General features: G+C 52.3%; 1 protein-coding gene across 3 annotated transcripts in view; it reads right to left on the reverse strand.

Annotated features, from left to right (window-relative positions):
• Positions 3156-14880, reverse strand: part of UHRF1 (ubiquitin like with PHD and ring finger domains 1) — a 39667-nt gene continuing 27942 nt past the window's right edge. For all 3 annotated transcript variants that reach the window (XM_021084038.1, XM_005661320.3, XM_005661321.3), the window contains exons 11-17: positions 13456-13562; positions 11339-11501; positions 11110-11247; positions 8887-9037; positions 8622-8779; positions 6416-6514; positions 3156-4637 (exon numbers count right to left, since the gene is read on the reverse strand). In XM_021084038.1, coding sequence (XP_020939697.1) covers positions 4491-4637; positions 6416-6514; positions 8622-8779; positions 8887-9037; positions 11110-11247; positions 11339-11501; positions 13456-13562 — 963 coding nt within the window. In that variant the 3' untranslated portion in view covers positions 3156-4490. The remainder of the gene's footprint in view (positions 4638-6415; positions 6515-8621; positions 8780-8886; positions 9038-11109; positions 11248-11338; positions 11502-13455; positions 13563-14880) is intronic.

The following is a 14880-nucleotide window of genomic DNA, read 5'->3' on the forward strand; positions in this document are numbered from 1 at the left end:
GTCAACCAGGGAGTTCCCAATGTGGCACAGTTGGTTAAGGATTCAGTGCTGCTGCAGCTGTGGAGTAGATCACAGCTGGCGCTTGGTTTTGACCCCTGGCCTGGGAACTTCCATATGCCACAGGTGCAGCCGAAAAAGGAAAAACAAATATACAACAAAAATCAACCAGGTAGATTGTGGTCTGCCCATCCCATGGAATATTATTCAGCCATGAAAAGGAATGAGATGCTGACACTCACCACCACAGGGATGGCCTCTGAAAACACGAAGCTCAGTGAGAAGCCAGACACAGAGACTCTGCATTGTTACTAATTTATTTATATGAAATGTCCAGAATAGGCAAATTCAGAGACAGAAAGTGGATCACTGGTTGCCAGGGGCTGGGGGAGAAGTGGGAAGTGTCTGCTAATGGGGATCAGGCTTATTTTGAGGGTGATGAAATTCTGGAACTAGAGGTGATGATTGCACAACCATGTGAATATGCTCAAACCCACTGAACTGTATGCTTCAAATGGGTGTTGTGGTATGTGAATATATCTCCATAAAATTGCTATTTAAAAAAATACCAAAAGTCTACCAGGAAATAATACACCTAATACTGTGATTATTTCTGCATAGCAGTGTCACACTTTACTGGGGCTTGCTAGTTTTTGACAGTGACATCATCTTTAACTTTTATGTGAGAAGCATTAAAAAATTCCACAATCTCCACAATTAATGCAGGTCCATGTTGTACCCCTGTGTAGGGCCCACCCAAGGACATTTATGGAGTTTCTGCTGCTCCCACACCTGGGCATCTTATCTATTTGTTTTGGCACCTCCCCTCCCAGCATGTAAAAGTTTCCAGGCCAGGGATTGAACCCAAGTCACAGCAGTGACAGCAAGTCCTTAACCTGCTGAGCCACTAGGAAACTCTACCTTTCCTATTTTTATTTCATATTTACACCTGACTTTTTTTTTTTTTTTTTTTTTTTGTCTTTTTGCCATTTCTTAGGCCGCTCCCGCGGCATATGGAGGTTCCCAGGCTAGGGGTCCAATCGGAGCTGTAGCTGCAGGTCTACGCCACAGCCACAGCAACACAGGATCCAAGCCGTGTCTGCGACCTACACAGCTCACGGCAACGTCGGATCGTCAACCCACTAAGCAAGGGCAGGGATCGAACCTGCAACCGCATGGTTCTTAGTCAGATTCGTTAACCACTGTGCCACGACGGGAACTCCCTTTTTTTTTTTGCTTTTTAGGGTTGCACCCACAGCATATGGAGATTCCCAGGCTAGGGGTCAAATTGGAGCTGTAGCCGCTGACCTACGCCACAGCCACAGCAATGCAAGATCCAAGCCACCTCTGCGACCTCACACCACAGCTCATGGCAACACCGGGTCCCTAACCCACTGAGCAAGGCCAGGGATGGAACCAGCCTCCTCACGGATGCTAGTCAGATTCCTTAACTGCTGAGCCATGACAGGAACTCCTACACTTGACATTTTTTGAGATATAATTCATACCCACAGATATATGCAACCATCACCAAATTTAGAAACTTTAATCACCCCTAAAGAGCCCTCCCCGGTTGGCTTTCACCCCCTCCCCCAGCCCTAAGCATCACTACACTCATCTTTCAGTTTCTATAGATCCCTGTGTTGGGCATTTCATATGAATGAAATCACATATGATCTTCTGTGACTGACCTCTTCTGCTCATCATGTTCTCAAAGACACACCTGACACATTTGAAAGTCCAGAAGAGGCAGAACTTTTTTTTTTTTTGTCTTTTTGCCTTTTCTAGGACCGCTCTCACAGCATATGGAGATTCCCAGGCTAGTGGTCCAATCAGAGCTGTAGCCACTGGCCTACGCCAGAGCCACAGCAACGAGGGATTCGAGCCACATCTGCGACCTACACTGCAGCTCACTGCAACACCAGATCCTTAACCCACTGAGCAAGGCCAGGGATCGAACCCACAACCTCATGGTTCCTAGTCAGATTCGTTAACCACCGTGCCACAACGGGAACTCTGAGGCAGAACTTTTAATAAACCAGATCTGCCCACATCATTACCTAATCATCAGTAAAGATGTCAGTAATAGTGTGCAGAATTCAGCACTATTTCCTTCCTGGAGTCAATTTTTTTTTTTTTTTTTTTTTTTTTTTTTTTTTGCTTTTTTAGGGCCACACTTGTGGCATATGGAGGTTCCCAGGCTGGGGTTGAATTGGAGCTACAGCTGCGGGACTACACCTCAGCCATAGCAACAGGATCTGAACCTCATCTGTGACCTACACCACAGCTCACGGCGCCAGATCCTTAACCCACTGAGCGAGGCCAGGGATAGAACCTGCAACCTCATGATTCCTAGTCGGATTCGTTTCTGCTGCACCATGACAGGAACTCCCCTGGAGTTTTTAAGCCTGCCTCATCCTCGGCCTCTGACCTCCCCTGGAAATAGCCTTTTTTTTAGGGCCACACCCACAGCATATGGAAATGCCCAGGCTGGGGGTCGAACCAGAGCTGTAGCTGCCAGCCACAGCCATGCCAGATCTAAGCCACGTTTGTGGCCTACATGACAGCTTGTGGCAACACCGGATACACTGGATCCTTAACCCAATGAGTGAGGCCAGGGGTCAAACCTGCATCCTCATGGTACTAATCGGGTTTGTTACTGCTGAGCCACAATGGCAACTCCTGGAAACAGCATTTCAGGTCACCCGTCTCCACACCCCTCGTGCCCTAATCTCCCCAGACCTGCAGAGTCACCCAGGGTCAAGCAGCAAATTAGTTGATTCAGGCTGCTGACACCCTCTCCAGGCAGAGCCAGTCTCCCAGTGGGGGACCACCACAGCCTCAGTTTCTTCAGATGTAAATGGGAACAGTGCCACCCATCTGGTAACAGTGAGTGACCTCTGGTTCCAAGGTGAAAGGCCCATTTTGGCCTGTAGTTCCCCGACCCGGGAAAGGTCAAAGTGCAACTCCTCCTGAGCGGCAGGTAGAACCACTGCTGGACACTTTTGTCTGGGCCTCAGTTTTCTCATCTGCAAAGTGGGAATGATGTTACCTAACCAGTCTGTCTCCTGGGGTTTTTGTGAAGAGCAGATGAAATAATAGGCATAGAAATGCCTGGTGGGCTACAGGGTGATTGGCAGACAGAAGACACAACCAGGTACATCTGTAAAAGGTATTTATTCTGAGACTCTAAAACCTGGACAGAGAATATGGAACTTCTTAGAAAAAGCCTACACAGGATTTCGTTGTTTCTAATACATTAACAACCTAATAATGAGGAAAAAAGAGAAACTTTAAAAAATAATATTGCTCCAGTTTGTCTGCAGTTGTGATTTAAAATATCCCTGTTCCGTTGAGGTATAAGCTGCAAACTTTGGTAAAGTTAGAAACATTAACAAATCATTCCAAAAAATACAAAACTCCCCCCCTGCCCACCCCCCCAAACCCAACCAAACCCTAAGTTATTAGCTTTCTTGGTACATATACAGTAACTACAAAAAAATTTCATTGAAAAAAAAATGTTTATTAAAAAAAAAAAAAGTTTCCCTCTTGTCGTTCTCAATTGGCGAGTTGAAAATTCAATTTCAAGGTCAGATAAAAATTGTCCCCACTCACTCATCCAGGGTTCCCAGGGAAGCGCTGGCGGACCATGGTTTTAAAGAATCTGGTTGGCAGTGTCAACGATTCAGTGCTAAGGAAGGGCCCCACGCTGAAAAAGGGAGGAGGAACCAAAGGCACTTGAACGTGGCCCCGGGCATTGGCTTCCATGGCGTCCAGGTGGGTCAGCACTTGGCCGGACTTGGCTCCCGCAGAGGGGAGAGTCTGGCAGAGGTAGCTTCGGTGTGGCCCAACTCTCTGCTCCGGCGGCCGGGGACCTCTGTGTGCAGGGGACCGGTCGGGGGTGGCTTGGAGGCCAGGGTTTAACCTGGACCCCACTGGACAGTTCCGATTTTCCTTTGCACAGTTTCCTGGCGGTGACATGGGGCTGCACCACACCCAGGACCACCGTCAGGCGCCACAAAATTTCACTTCTGGGGGCCAAACCCACCAACCTTGAAAAGATTGTTCTGGGCAGCCCGGCGCCTTCTTGCGAGCTGGCAGCGAGAACGGCTGAGAACTTGATGCTGGGAACTTAAGCCGCCTTCCCGCCAAGTCGTTTCTGATCCCATCCTCAGAAGAAAAAAAAAATTTGTTTGGCTGATAAATTGCAGGCTTTGTATTTAAAAACAACAACAACAAAAAAAAACCAAACAAAAAAAAAACAACAAACAACAACAACAAAAACTGAGAAGTCCAACCTTTTTTCCTTCCTCTGAGCCATAATACAAATTGCTGAAAACTTATGGATTAAAAAAACAAAACTGGGAAGACGAGGCTTTTAAGGGAGTGGAGGACAAACTACATGTTTAAGTTAAGCTCACTAAAAACAAGATGGGGGCCAGAGGCCCTGCAGATACGTTTTTTAAAAAACACCGGCGAGAAGTGCTTGAGCATCACCGTCCGTTGCCGTAGCCGGGGAAGAGCTGGCTGAGGACGGCCTGCAGCGGCTGGTTCACCTGCATGGTGGAGTGCCGGCCCAGGTTGTAGCGGCAGGCGGGGCAGCTGAACACCTGGGCCTTGAAGGACCTGTCCAGGCAGTCCTGCAGGAAAGCAGGCAGGTGAGAGGTGCTCCTGACAACCCACGGTCCCTCGGGGCGGAGTCAGGAGTCCAGAGGCCCCTCCTGAGCCTCGGTCTTACTCTCCGCCACTGGCCGCCCAGCCCCAGCCTGGCTCCTCCAGGCTCCAAGGTCATCCTGGCTACCAGGCCTCTGGCTGCCGGGCCTCTGCCCTTGCAGGCCACACCACCTGACACGTCTGTCCCCCTGCTCTCTTGTCACTTGGGCCTCGGCTCAAGTCCCCTCCTTGGAGGACCCTCCCCCACAACCCCTCAGATGCTGAGCTTGCTGGAGACAGAATGATAATGTGAGGACAGAGAACACACACACACACACACACACACAAACACACGGGCCAGGGCCACCTCCTTCCCAGTGCCAGCTCGTCAGCTGCAGGTGCAGTGACACCCTGCCGCTGGGCCCAGATCCACGGAGCTGGCAGGCTAGACCCCATCAACACCCCTTGGAGCCAGAAAGATGCTGCAGTGCCCCCTTTCCACTGAGGTAACAGGGCTCAGAGTGGCCACAGGGTTTTCCAAGGTCACATGGCCAGAGAGGGCCTTTCTAGCCAGAGCTGGAAATCAAACCCTGGCCCCTGACCCCAAAGGCACATGCTCACCCTGCCAAGCCCGAGCCCCCTCGGGCCCCACACAGCCCCGGGCGTGCAGGGGGTGTCTCTCCCAGCCACACTGATGAAGGGCCTCGGTCAGGTTACATGGCAGAAGATGCTGTCCCTGTGCTCTGTGTCCTCAGAGTCCCTCGCCCGCTCTGACTGCCCTGATGCCCTGGACCGAGACGGCCCTGAGGCCAGAGAGCAGTATAGACACCCAGGGTGACTGGGAGGCAGGAACAGTCCCTTCTAAACTGCCTGCCTGCCTGCACTGCCCCTAAGTTCCTTCTGACCGACCAACCCTGGCCAGAAGGTGCTCCAAAAAACCACGCATGCAGACCAGCGTGTCCCAACTAGGGAGACCCCTGGGACCGAGTACGTGGGGCCTAGGATGCCCACACAAGAGAGAATGATCCACCCCCAAACATCAGCTCTGCTGGAAGAGAGATGCTGGGCTGGCTCAAGATCTCTCTTTCGAAAGCATCAGATCAGATACTACTTCCTTCCCAAGTCTGACCACTGACCAAAGCCCCCACCCTGCCCCCCAAGGGCCCTGACTACTCCCACGTGCCTGCCTGTCCCGGTTTCTGCACATGCCACTCTGCCTCCCCGGGATGCTGCCAAGGCCCCCTCAGGTGGCAGGTTAATGCCACCTCCTCCAGGAAGCCCTCCTCCCCACTCCCCTAGGGGATAAGCACCTCGTGCCTCTCCAGCCTGGCCCACACCCACTTAATCATTTACCACAACCAGATCCCAGGCCAAGACAACAACCCATCCTCCCCAACCCTGGCCCCCCAGGCATACGAGACAGTGGAGGACCAGCGCGTGATTCCTGAGGAAGGCAGGCGCCAGCCTGTTAAAGGCACAGGAGAGGGCCAGTGGTGCTGGAGGTCTGGGGTGGTGGCCAGGCAGGCAGTGGCCGGGTGAGGAGTTTGCATCAGATTGCAGAACACCAGGAGGGTGGGAAGCAGGGAGTGGGGTGATGGGAGACTGTGATAAAGGCTAGGAGGCTACTGTAACCAAGGCCGCTGGGATAACAGAGCCTGAGGCCCCTCCAAAGACCAGAGGCTGGAGGTGCAGAAGCAAAGCAACAAGCCCAGGTCAGATCACCTTTCCAGGACTTCCTGCCTCACTGCCACAACCGCATGCTCACCTTGCACACGTTATGCTGGCACACAGTCGTGATCGGGCGAAACACCAACTCCTGGCAGCAAATACACTGGAACGTCTCCTCCACCTTGCTCAGGAATTTCTGAAGGCAGAGGGAAGGGTGCTTGAGCCCAGCAAAGGCTCTGTTCCCCAGACCAGGAGTGACAGATCCTCAGATTCCCGGTTTAGCACTCGCCCTGGCCCCAGATCTCATCCTCCCACCCCAACACTGGGAGGCAGGAGAAGCAGTGAGAAGACAGAGGGCTCTGGTGCTGACAGAGCACACCCGGGGTCACAGTCAAGACGACGCTCTGTCAGTGCTGCTCTCGGGTTCAGGGCTCAGCCCTGTGACATATGGTGCTGCCCACCTGCCGCCCACTGCTCAGACATCAGGAAGGGCTGCCCTCTTGGGGCCTGGGGCTCAGTGGAGACCAAAGATAAAACAGGGGAAAGACATGAACATCACAGCAGTGCTGGGGAAAGGACAGCAGGGAGCTGGGGAGGGAGGTCAGTGCCCTCCATGGAGAAGGTGACCCATCATCCAAGAATGGATGGACGTGGGGACGGCCCTCGATACATCCACGTCTGAATCCCAGACCGTGTGATGGGGATGACCCTCGATTCCCCAGGGAACTAGTGTCATCACAAAGCCCTCATAAGAGGGAGGCGGGAGGGTCAGAGGCAGAGAGAGACGGAAGATGCTGCACTGCTGGCTGTGAGGATGGAGGAAGGGGCCGCCAGCCAGAGATGCAGTGCCTCCAGAAGCTGGAAAAGACAGGAACCGACTCTCCCCTGCAGTCTCTGGAGGAGCCAGCCCTGCCCACCCCTGGATTTTCGCCCCTAAAGGCTCACTTGTTAGGGCAGCCACAGTGATTTTGTGCAGGAGGAAGTCTGAGCCAGGAGGGCTGTGGGGAAAGGGACTCGGGGCAGAGAAACCCACAAGGGCAAAGGCCATGCAGCGGAAGGAGCAGGAGAAGAGTCCAGGAAGAGGGTGTCAGCAGGAACGGCAGCTCACCCAGGGCTCAGGGTCTTTGGGTTTGACTCTGACTGAGCCAAGGAGAGCCAATCCCCCACTAGGCAGGGGGCACAGCCAGAAGATGCCAAGCCACTCACTTGCAGTGACCCATCAATGTCACTCACCCCACTGAGGCAGGAGGATCAAAAAAAAAAAAGAGAGACAGCCCCAGGCTGGCGGTTCCTCAGAAATTTGAACAGAGAATGACCGGATGATCCTGGAATCCCATTTCTGGGTTTATACCCAAGAGAATTGAGAGTAGGGTCACAGAGACACCTGCACACCCACGTGCACAGCAGCACCGGTCACAACAGCCAAAAGAAGGAAACAACCCAAGTGTCCAATGGCAGAGGATGGATAAACTAGTTCCATCCATGAAGTGGAATACTATGCAGCCTTAGAAATGGAGGAGGTTCTGGGTGTTCCCTGGTCGTTGGGGACTCAGCATTGTCACTACCATGGCTTGGATTTGATCCCTGGCCGAAGAATAAATTCCGCATGCCAGGAGCCCGGCTGCTGGGGGGCCAGGCGGGGAAGAAAAGAGAAGGAGATTCTGACACACCTGCTACAACATGGATGAACCTTGAAGACATGATGTTGAGACAAACCAGACAAAGAAGGACAAATACTGCCTGATTCCACCCAGAGGAGGACCTAGGGGAGTGAGATCCACAGAGACAGGAAGTTGATGGTGGGGCCAGGGGCTGGGGGAGGGGTGGGGAGTCAGTGTTTCATGGGGACAGTTTCAGTCTGGGAAGATGAGAACGTTCTGGAGATGATGGTGGGGATGGTTGCACAACACGGTGAATGAGCCCAGTGCCACGGAGCTGTGCACTTGACCCGGTTAAAAGGGTCAGTTTGAGGCATCTCAATTTTTTTTTTTTCTTTTTTTGTCTTTTTGCCATTTCTTGGGCCGCTCCCGCGGCATATGGGAGGTTCCCAGGCTAGGGGTCCAATTGGAGCTGTAGCCGTCAGCCTACACCAGAGCCACAGCAACGCGGGATCCGAGCCGCGTCTGCAACCTACACCACAGCCCCCAGCAACGCCGGATCGTTAACCCACTGAGCAAGGGCAGGGACCGAACCCGCAACCTCATGGTTCCTAGTCGGATTCATTAACCACTGCGCCACGACGGGAACTCCCTCAATTTTATCACAGTACAAAGAAAGCGGCCCAGACCAGGCGGGGAGCTCACCGGCCCGTCCTTGAGCGACTTCAGAATCTCCGTCCACAGCTTTGTGTTGCTCTTGTCCTCCTTGATGAGGCTGCTCTGCTGCGCAGTGAGGCTGTAGGGCTCCACCTTGGTCTTCTTGGGCGCCCCTCGTGAGGGCCCATCGCTGACCTTGCCGCCTCCTGAGACAGAGCAGGGAGGAGGGAAGGAAAAGGACAGGGTGAGGGTGGGGACACCCCAGGGAGCACAGCCCCACGTTCGAGGACCCTGAGTGTGCGGAGACACCCACCAGCCGCCTGGCTCTTCCGCTTGCCCTTCCGGGGGGTCTCGAAGTCCTCCCGGCCTTCCTCCTCCTCCTCCTCCACAGCTGCCCTCTTGCTATTCTTGTTCTCCTTCTCCTTCTCCTTCTTGGCCAGGGCCTCCAGGTAGCCTTCCGGGTACTGCCGGGAGGAGAAGACAGGAGGGTCACCCTCCCCGGTCCCCAGCCTGGCCCCAGACAGGCTCCTTCCTCACGCAGCCTCAGCTCAGAAGGCCTCTCGCAGAGACGCCAAGGAGCCTCTGTGAGTTTACTCACCTGGAGTAAAGGCCTGGGTGGGGAAGCAGTAAGCGAGATAACACAGGTGAGATGCTTAGCATCAGATCCAGAGAACAAAACGGTCTTCTTACCTGTTCTGATGAGAAGCAGGCCAACTTTTCTAGCCAAGGATCGAACTCATGCCACAACAGTGACAATGCCAGATCCTTAACCCAAGGAACTTCTGAACCCCCCTTTTAAGGCACCTATAATCATGTCTGATCCTCCAATGTTTTGTACAGAAACCCTCAAGCTTTTCTTTTCTTTTCTTTTTTAGGGCACACCCACAGCATATAGAAGTTCCCCAGCTAGGGGTCGAATTAGAGCTGCAGCTGCCGGTCTACACCACAGCAAGGCCAGATCCAAACTGCATCTGTGACCTACACCGCAGCTCACCACAACACCAAATCCTTAACCCACTGAGCGAGGTGAGGGATCGAACCCACATCCTCAGGGACACTAGTCACATTCCTTTTTTTTTTTTTTTTTTTTTGTCTTTTTGCCATCTCTAGGGCCGCTCCCACAGCATATGGAGATTCCCAGGCTAGGGATCTAATCGGAGCTGTAGCCACCGGCCTATGCCAGAGCCACAGCAACTCGGGATCCGAGCCACGTCTGCGACCTACACCACAGCTCGCGGCAATGTCAGATCCTTAACCCACTGAGCGAGGCCAGGGATCAAACCCACAACTTCGTGGTTCCTAGTCGGATTCGTTAACCACTGCACCACAACGGGAACTCCTAACTAGTCACATTCTTAACCCACTGAGCCACTACAGGAACTCCGGAAAGGCGCAAGCTTTTCTTTTTTTCTTTTTTTTTTTTTTGGTCTTTTTGCCATTTCTTGGGCCGCTCCTGCGGCATATGGAGGTTCCCAGGCTAGGGGTCGAATCGGAGCTGTAGCCACCGGTCTACGCCAGAGCCACAGCAACGAGGGATCCGAGCCGCGTCTGCAACCTACACCACAGCTCACGGCAACGCCGGATCTTCAACCACTGAGCAAGGGCAGGTATCGAACCCGAAACCTCATGGTTCCTAGTCGGATTCGTTAACCACTGCGCCACGATGGGAACTCCAAGCTTTTCAAATAATACTAACTTGCAACCGAGACTTAAGTCCCAAATAAAAATCCTTCTCCCACCAAACATCAACGTTCCAGACCCATGGCTCTTTCTCTCCCCAGTTCCTCGGCTGCTAAAACTCCCAGGGGTTCAAACAGTGTGTTCAAAACACATCTCTCAGTGGCCCCCCACGGGGGGTAGGTGCTATCAGACTCTCAATAGCAATTAAGATTCCTTAAATAGTCCCACCACAACGTATCAGCTGTAAAGCAGCTCCCCATAAGGCATAGAAAACATCATAATTACAGTGCAAAAAAGCTGTATTCCACATGCACTGGGTGAACCCTTGGAGATGGAAGATTCCTGGCTACAAAGAGGGGAGTGACTGCTCCTGGGAATCACTCCACCTCATCTTTACATTTAGGCCTCTCCATAGCCTATATTTAGACCAATTCTGTTGACTTGTTTCTGCTTTTGGGAAGTGGGAGGGGTGACCAGTGGAGAGGAGAGGACGGGAGGGGGGAGGGGAGAGAGGTGAGAGGAGGGAGGAGCTAGCAGAGAAGAGACCAGACTCCAAACTGATTTTGGATGAGCTCCTCTAACATGGCTCAGCTAAGCAAGTCTGGCTCTCAGCTCTAAAACCATGAAAACAGAGATGCACGCTCGAGGTTCCTGCCTCCCACCCCCGGCCCCGCTCTCCACTGGCTAAAGGAAGCGGATGGTACAGCCAGCAAGGTGCCACCAGCCCAGAGCCTGGAAATCTTTCCGGATGAGAGGAACCTGGAGAGCGGGACCCAGCTGGCTGGACACCCAGTGCCCAGGCCCTGGGGCCGGCCGGGCTGCAATCTGCCAGAGGGGCTGGGAGTGCATGACTCACCTGCATGGTCAGCCCCAACTTCTTGATCCGGTCCTTCCCCTCCTTGGTCCAAGGCCCCGGCTCGACATCGTCCCTACGCAGGAGGAAGCGCCACACCAGGAAGCCAGACTTGCCCTTCTCGGGCCAGTACCTCACCACCTGCCAGAGGAAGCATGGTGGTCAGTGACCTGGCGGAGGGACAGGTGCAGGGAGTGGGGGACACGGGGGGTGGGGGGAGGTCCCCAGTCACCTTGTAGATGCCATCATATCGGTTGCCCTCGACAGGGGCGTACTTGCTGTGCTTGCGGCCCTTGACGTTCCGCACCACTCGGACTGGCTTTCCTGACCGCCAGTCCTTGGCCTCGGCCCCTTTGCGGTCATTGATGGGGGCAAAGCAGTTCAGAGCCAGCGCCCTGTGGAGAGAGCCGGGCCCGCATGCTGTAGGCCGGATTGTCTCCCCAGAGAGAGGGAGTTGAGTCCCAACCTGCCAAGACCCCATGACCTTTGGGAAGAGGGTGCTTGCAGATGGAGTCAAGTTCAGAGGTGGTCAGAGTGGATCAGGGTGGCCCTGAACCCAAGAACTAGCGTCCTTCTGAGAAAAGGGAAACTGAGACTCACAGGGAACAGGGCCCCATGAAGACAAAGGCAGAGGCTGGAGTGTCCCATCTACCAGCCAAAGGACACCAAAGAAGGACCTTCCCCTAGGCATTTCAGAGGGAGGACGGCCCCTCGACACCCTGATTTCAGACAGTGGGTCTCTAGAATTATGCAAGAAGTCCCTAGTGTTTTTTGTTTGTGTTTTGGCCATTCCCAAGGCATGCAGAAACTCCTGGGCCAGGAATTGAACCTGCACCAGAGCAGCGACTTGAGCCGCAGTAGTGACAACACTGGATCCTGAATGTGCTCAGCCACCAGGGAACTCCAAAGTCTTATTTTTTTTAAACCACCCAACTTGTGGTGTTTTGTCACTGGAGCCACAAGACACAACATGCGGGGAAGATGCCATCCAGAAGGAGCTGGCACTCAATTGTGGGCTGGGCCAGCAGGTCTGTCCTGACAAGGGGTGCAGAAGCCTTGACTAAGTGAGCCAGAGGTTAGTGGGCCCAGCGCCTAGTACAACGATGCCGTCTTCCTCAAGTGAGCAGGAAAGACAGCTGCAGCTATGCAGCTGTCCTCCTATGCAGATGCACCCATTCAAGAACGGATTTCTCAGTTTTAAGTTCAGCTTTTATCACTTCATATTACCTCATGAGCAGTTCCTCACACCATTAAATCTCCTCCAAAAATGGGATTTTAAATGGCTCCCCAAATTTAAATATTCCACCAAATAAATATAACCCTTGCCTCTTTTGGCAAAAAGGTATTTAGTTATTGATATTTTGCTGGTTCAGGTAACAGCATGATAAACATCAACACACATAAAATGTTCACTTCCCTGTGTCTCATAAACACGCTTTTCAAGCAGGATTACAGGGTCATGATGAAGAACGGGTTCACGGCTCTTGCTACACATGGGCAAAGAGCCTTCTGGGAAGATGGGATTCACTTGTATTTCTACCATCAGCAGAACGCTAGGCTATGCCTTGGCCTTCCTCAGTACTGGAGAATTAGGGGCCAACTTCACTGGGTAAGGAGTGCCTCCATCACTGCTTCAATGTCTATTTCTTTGATCACTGGAGCTGACCAAATTTTCATGGTCACTGGAGATCCGCATTCTTCTGCAGCATGATTTGCATGTCCTTTGCTCTTTTTTATTGATTTGGAATTGCTCTTTATATATAAGGACATATATATCGTCAGCTGGTGTGTTTGTGGCAGACTTTTCCTCCAAATCGTCAGCTGCCTTTTCATTCTACTTACAGGTTTTAGTGGTGTAATTTATAATATTTAGGTCATCAAATTTGTCTTTTCCTTTGGGTTTTATGATGCCGTTTACGCTTTCCTGGAATAGGGGCTCAGCAAACTTCTGCCTGCGCCTTGGTTTTGCAAAAAGTCTGATTGGAACGGAGCCGTGCACACTCTTTTCCGTGTGCTCTGTGGCTGCTTTTGTGCTGTAACGGCAGAGCTGAGGGGTTGCGACAGAGACCATGTGGCCTGCAAAGCGGAGTATATCTATTATCTGGCCTTTGTGGGGGGAAAGTTTGCCTCAATGCATCAGGATGACCCAAGGTCTGAGTGGACAGAGCAGGGAAGAGATGGCTGTCCACGATCTCTAGGTGCCACCACTCTCTCAATGGGCATCTAACTTCCTGCATAGGACATGCCCACACCAGACTAACCCCAGACCAACCCTCACCCCTGCGGAGCTGCTGGCAGACGAGGCTGACACAGGCTGGTGAAGAAATAGGAGCACGAGATTCTGCAAACCTGTTGGTGTTGGTGAGTTTCTGATCACAAGACTGTTCCGCAGTCCGCTTGTTCCCCGAAAGGTCTCGTCCACCGCTGCCGGTGTACGTGAACGAGTTCCCGTGGTCCTGAAACAGACATGAGGGCAGGCTGAACCCTCCACGCCGAGCAGGAGACCCAGTAAAAACTAACCCACACCCACCTATCAGGATGTCAGCTGTCAAAGAGACAGAAAATAATAAGCATTGGCGAGGATATGGCAAAACTGAAACCCGGTGCATGCCTGGAGGGGAGGCAAAATGGTGTAGCCACTGTGGGAAATCGTATAGAGGTTTGTCAAAAAATTAAAAAGAGGGGAGTTCCCATCGTGGCGCAGTGGTTAACGAATCCGACTAGGAACCATGAGGTTGCAGGTTCGATCCCTGCCCTTGCTCAGTGGGTTAACGATCTGGCGTTGCCGTGAGCTGTGGTGTAGGCTGAAGACACGGCTCGGATCCTGCGTTGCTGTGGCTCTGGCGTAGGCTGGTGGCTACAGCTCTGATTCAACCCCTAGCCCGGGAACCTCTATATGCTGCGAGAGCGGCCCAAGAAATGGCAAAAAGACAAAAAAAAAAAAAAAAAAATTAAAAACAGAAAAGTTCCCTGGTGGCTCAGTGAGTTAAGGATCCCAAGTTGCCACTGCTGTGGCTCTGGTTATGGCTGTGGTGTGGATTCAACCCCTGGCCTGGGAACTTCCGCATGCCACAGTTGTGGCCAAAAACAATTTAATTTAAAAACAGAATTACGGAGTTCCCGTCATGGCTCAGTGGTTAATGAATCCGACTAGGAACGATGAGGTTGCGGGTTCAATCCCTGGCCTCGCTCAGTGGGTTAAGGATCCAGCATTGCTGTGAGCTACGGCGTAGGTCGAAGACGTGGCTCAGATCCCACGGTGCTGTGGCTCTGGCATAGGCTGGTGGCTACAGCTCCAATTAGACCCCTATCCTGGGAACCTCCATATGCTGCAGGTGCGGCCCTAGAAAAGGCAAGAAAAAAGACAAAAAACAAAAATAAAAACAGAATCACCACATGATCCAGCAATCCCACTTCCAGGTTTATACCCAAAAGAACTGAGAATAGGGACTTGAAGAGATTTTGCAGACCCATGTTCATAGCAACATTATTCACAGTAGCTAAAATATGGAAACAACCCTAGTGGCCATTGATGGACGACTGGATAAACAAAATGTGGTCCAGCCACACAGTGGAATATTATTCAGCCTTAAAAAGGAAGGAAATTCTGACATCTGCTGCAACATGGATGGACCTTAAGGATATGATGCTCAGTGAGAAATGCCAAACAAAGGACAAATAGATGAGTCCACTTATATGTCAAATCCATAGAGATAGAAAGTAGGATGGTGGGGGCCAGGGGCTGGGGAGTCAGGGTTTAATGGAGACAGTTTC

The sequence above is a fragment of the Sus scrofa genome, chromosome 2, assembly GCF_000003025.6.
Source record: "Sus scrofa isolate TJ Tabasco breed Duroc chromosome 2, Sscrofa11.1, whole genome shotgun sequence".
In the NCBI taxonomy this organism is placed as follows: Eukaryota; Metazoa; Chordata; class Mammalia; order Artiodactyla; family Suidae; genus Sus; species Sus scrofa.